General features: G+C 39.1%; 1 protein-coding gene across 1 annotated transcript; it reads right to left on the reverse strand.

Moving 5' to 3' along the window:
• Positions 1–2,783: 2,783 nt before the first annotated feature.
• LOC148209353 (F-box protein At1g67340-like) lies at positions 2,784–4,652 on the reverse strand. Its single transcript, XM_088127570.1, has 3 exons — positions 4,215–4,652; positions 3,924–4,086; positions 2,784–3,793 (listed from the first exon to the last, which is right to left on the reverse strand). Exons 1-3 carry the CDS (start codon positions 4,388–4,390, stop codon positions 3,023–3,025), a joined length of 1,110 nt encoding a protein of 369 aa, XP_087983696.1. The 5' UTR covers positions 4,391–4,652; the 3' UTR covers positions 2,784–3,022.
• Between the last annotated feature and the right edge of the window lie 222 nt (positions 4,653–4,874).

Below are 4,874 nucleotides of genomic sequence, written 5' to 3' on the forward strand. Positions count from 1 at the left end.
CCTCTTCTTGAATTATTTTTACTATTTCCGAGCAGTTAAAAACCCTAACTTCAGAAGCCACCAAAGAGGGAGAGAGAGAGTCATAGGTAATCCAAGGATCGGAAAATTTTTTAAAAAGAAACAAAGCAAATAAATGGATTAAATTGAAGGAATTCACAATCGACTTCCAAAGTTCTGGGGTTGTACTGTACTGGTGTGCTCCTCCTTCGGTGCTTCCAGATATCATGGGCCTGAGCAGTTCTTAATTAGGCCCAAAGAGATCATGGGCCTGAATCTCTCCGCCCCTCGGGTCCAAATCTTTCACAACTCTTCCTCTTCCAAAAGTTCCTTCTCTCTTTCTCTCTCTCCTTCTCTTCTTCTTTTGGAGAAGGGGGCCAGAAATTTTCCATAACGGCGGAACTTTATGTTCAAACATTTTACAGGTTTTTCTTCTTTCATTTTTTAAATCAAAGGAAAATTAAAAGAAGAACATTTAAATTTAAATTTCTATATCTAATTTGAGACGGTGCCCTCTGTTTCTTACAGAAAGAAATTAAGAAAATAAAAATTTAGTCCAACGTACTGATTTAGCTGGTTTCAATGAATTATTGGATGCAACTATTCTAGAGTAGTTGGGGTTTATTTATTTATTTATTTAAGTTGAATCTAATTGGACTGATTTAGCTAGTTAGAGTTATACATCATTGATCATTGTGTCGAGATCAATGAAAATTTGACAATTTTTTAAATCTTTTTGAAAAATTAAAAAAATGTATCTTTTTATTTAATAGTAGTCAGCAAAATATTGATATTGATGATAAACACCTAATTATTTTTCTTCACATTGCATTTACAGAATAAGAGAGTTTATTGGTATTTTTTTTCTAGGCAAGATGCAGTCTCATCCTAATTATTTATTGATGAGTGTAGTCATTCTTAAGTTGGCTCTACTTTCATCTTATTGATCACTTTTCTATCAAAGGGTTAAAAACCTCCTTAAAATTATAACATTAGAAGTCTTTAAAACACTAATAAAATATTTATAGTCTTGCAACTTTTGGGATTAGAAGGGAGTGAAAACAAGAGGTTACTAATCTTGGTGCTCACCTTTTTTATCCTATTTGAGATGGGTAAAAATTTTAACATCTCTACCTATGATTTTTAAAAAAACAAAAATATTAAACTACAGTTTTATGGTGAAGGTTAAAAAGTTTCAAAACGAAGATACTCTTGGATAGGAATTTTTGTTAGTTTTTAATAAGAGAATTAAATGGCAATAAATTTGTCTAATATATACAGATGGGTAGTAGGGTACTTGCCAGCCCAAATGTTACCAAATAAAACTATCAATTGGCAAATAGCCATACCTAAAAGCACATATCCAAATTAAAGAGAGGGAGGAAAAAATGGAGAATCATTGATGGTGAAAAAGACAGAATAAGTGCACCCCCATGTCTATGTATCTAATTGTTCCTTTTTTTTATATATATAATTTTTTTTTATAATGTTCCCTTTTTCTTTATTATAATCGATTTTGAGGGAGAAAAAAGAAAACGCAAAAGATTAGCAGAGGACTAGGTCCTCCACTTGCAAGTGTTTTTGTGTGTGTGTCTCCCCACTACTTTCTTTTCTCTCTCTTTTTTCTTCTCTCCCTTTTTCACTTTTTATTTTATTTTCCCTCTCCTCTTACTTGAATCACTAAATGCATTTGACCCTCAAAAGAGCAACCACCCTGATCTCAAAAGCTTCAAAAAGAATGTTAGAATAATTGCTTTATTTTTGTTTGTCATATGTGGTTGCCCTCTATCCTTCTCCTCTCCTCTCACATGCTCTTTCAATTCCAAAATCTTTCCCTGCACATTACTCTTACTCTCATGATTTGACTATTTTATTGGATAAATAATTATTCTTAGTAAATTAAAATTTATTTAAAGTGCTTTTGTTTTCGAAAATACTTGGAAGTGCTTGTATACCTACTTCACTGAAAAATCTTACTCCCAAACATAAGAATAACTTTTAGAAATATTTCTATTTACTTAAAAATATTTTGCTATTTTTTTCTCTTTTGTGAAATGACAATAAAATAGTAACTTTTATTTTTAGAAAATGACATATTGAGTGTGTAGAGAAGATATTATTTTTAGATTTTACTTTTCAATTATATGTGTTATAAATGTATTGTCATATTTTTCTTTTGCTATTTGTGGAATTCCTTTAATAATTTTCATTGTCCGAAAATGTATGTCTAATTTATTATGTATCTTTGTTGGAATTTCGTGGAAGACACACCTATTTTACTCCAGCTACTTTACCATCCGTGGGGTGAAAAGTCAATACTACAAACTCCATATTCATTAAAAGTTCAAATTCTCACAGTAGAGTAAAAAAAGATATATAATAAAAAATATTGCAAATCCTTCGCACAATTTATTTTCAATAATCTCAAATATCATTAATGAGATGTCTTGGTTAGTTTAAGATAATTCTATTAATTAAGTTTAGTTGGAATAACATTACCCCACAATCTGAATCAAACAAATGGGACAAGGAGAAGTTCGAGACGAAACCTGAATGAATCTGCGGCAAAGCGGAGCCTCCGAAAAAGAGTTGAATTTTTTAAACAAAAGGAAAAATTTCCTAAACAAGGCGAACAAATATTTACAATGAAAAAAATATAATATAGTTTTTTTAGTACAACAAAGGTAAGAGTAGTTCGAATATAAAAAAGTAATTAGTTTCATATCCATTTAACTAGATAGTTCATTGGCAAATAAATAATAGAAAAACTTGTAGATTCTGAAAACTTTTAAAATTGAGATCTTTAATTACCTAAGATTGAAGATGACAATCGATGAACTGTACTACAAAAATTATATTAACAAAAGTTAAAAGAAAAAAAAATTAAACAAGGGGTGGGGGTGGGGAAGGCTCGGATACGCTGCTTTGTTAGGTAGTCCTTCTTTTCCTCTTCCGTTATAAGAAGCGTTATGCGCCGTTTATATTCCTGTAAAACCGTAAGGGTCAGTGGTCGCCTCCGTTTAATTTAACTCTCCCCGACGATTACGTCCTCACCGTCGCTGTCATTTACAACTCCTCCGTCGCCGTCGCCGTTGGCCACTTCCCCGTCGTTTTCCGGCCACATCTCCAGCGGCGCGCATTCTGCTTTATGCTGCAGCTTCCAATCAAGTGCCTGGCAAGCGCGTGAGCAGTAGTTGACGATCCCACAAACAGAACATCGACGAAACTCGTGCCTCCTCGTCTCCGGCCGCCCACACCCCACGTGCGAACAAAGCCTCAGCCCTGGCCCCTGCGCGCCGCCCCGAATGGCGAACCACTCCGCCATAAATCGACTCGCCGGGTGCGCCTCCGCCGCCGGCACGTTGCACCCGAAATCGCTCAGCAACGGGCACTCGGAAGACCCCCCCGCCGCGATCGCCCGGTGGTGCGGTTGCGGGTTGCACGTGACCCAAGAACGCGCCGCGGCGCCGGTGGAAGCCGTCGATGACAGCACGGCGGCGAGTTCCCGCGCGTTGGCTTGGACGAGAAATCGCCGTCCCTCCACGACGTTCTGGCAGACTCCATAGCCATCTTGGAGGCAATGCCCAAGCTCCCGTAGGGCGTCGATGTGGCCGAGAAAGGCGGCTCTGGCACAAAGAGCCACGCCGGCTCTCAAATCCTTATCGTTCTTAGAGCCCCCGCTGCCGTTGAACTGTATGACGGCGAGTGAGTAAAGCGCCGGCGCGTGGGAGCCAATCGCCGCCTTCGCCATGAGAGAAGCTCCGCTCCCTCGGTTTTGCAGACAGTAAAACCGAATCTGAGCAAAGATAGAAAAACAAACGACAATATAATTCCAGGCTCATCGCTGCCAAACAAAACAAAACAAAACAATTTTCCATTTTCCATTTTCCATTTTTTTTATAAAGGACAGGTCCTCGTTTAATTACCATGCCGAGAATATAGCAAGCCTCGACGTTGCCGGCGTCAACACACTGTTTGAGGAACCGGTGAGCAGATTCCGACCAGTTCTTAGCCCCAATTGCCAAAGTTCTTTGAGAAGCTGTGGATAACACAAGCGAATGACGCCCCAAATCGTTGAGTCTCTTGCATCTGTTACACACCACACACCAAATTCCAATCAAACAAAAAACCCAGTTGAAATCATTATGAATTTATTTAAGTTGATGGGCGTTGCATAAAAAAGAAGTAGAAGAGGGAGGCGGGAGGAGGGTACGCACGTAATCAAAGCGGCGATGAAATCGGAAGGGGAAGAGGCAGTGGAGCAAAGTTTAGAGAGAACAGAGAGAACAAGATCGTCGGGCAAGGAGTCAAAAAAATCAGATTTTCTGATTCTCTTGGGGGAAGAACAATAATGGTGATAGTGGGTAATTGCAGGCCTCTTGTTGTTCTTCATATTGGGCCTCCCCTGAGGGAATCCTCCGTCCCGACACAGTCAAACGCAGAAGCAGAAGCAGAAGCACAAGTGAGAGAGAGAGAGAGAGAGGGAGAGAGAGAGTGGAAGAGGAGGAGGTTATATAAAAGGCTCAGAGCAGGCCAGAGAGAGAAAGGGGGGTGAATGTACGAAACTAGCCTCGGAGGTCAAAATTGCGTTGACCGAAATCAGGGGGAGGCGTCGTTCGTCGTCAGGGGCAGCTTTATGGAGTGCTCCTCTGGTTGGGTGTGTAGTGGAAAGGAGGGGAATTAAATAATGTTTGTTGGGAGACAGATAGGATGGGAGAGGGCAGAGGGCAGAGGGGGTAAATAAAATGGTAATTTGGGAATGGCGTTTTCCTTTGTTCATTGACTCCGTTGAAACGCTTTTTTGGGTTCTGTTCTGTTGTTTGAAAAAGCGGTTAATTATAACTGGTTCGCAGTAAAAACAAACAACAACTGACTTC

The sequence above is a fragment of the Momordica charantia genome (genome assembly GCF_013281855.1).
Source record: "Momordica charantia cultivar OHB3-1 chromosome 8 unlocalized genomic scaffold, Mcharantia_2.0 BLBB01000008.1, whole genome shotgun sequence".
Classification (NCBI taxonomy): domain Eukaryota; kingdom Viridiplantae; phylum Streptophyta; class Magnoliopsida; order Cucurbitales; family Cucurbitaceae; genus Momordica; species Momordica charantia.

What these genes read in the sequence shown, in the direction of transcription:
- LOC148209353 (XM_088127570.1), bottom strand. Translation starts at nt 4,390, where the DNA reads ATGAAGAACAACAAGAGGCCTGCAATTACCCACTATCACCATTATTGT. An exon ending in TTCATCGCCGCTTTGATTAC is followed by an intron (nt 4,087 to 4,214) that starts GTGCGTACCCTC and finishes GGTGTGTAACAG; the next exon opens with ATGCAAGAGACTCAACGATT. An exon ending in CTTGCTATATTCTCGGCATG is followed by an intron (nt 3,794 to 3,923) that starts GTAATTAAACGA and finishes ATCTTTGCTCAG; the next exon opens with ATTCGGTTTTACTGTCTGCA.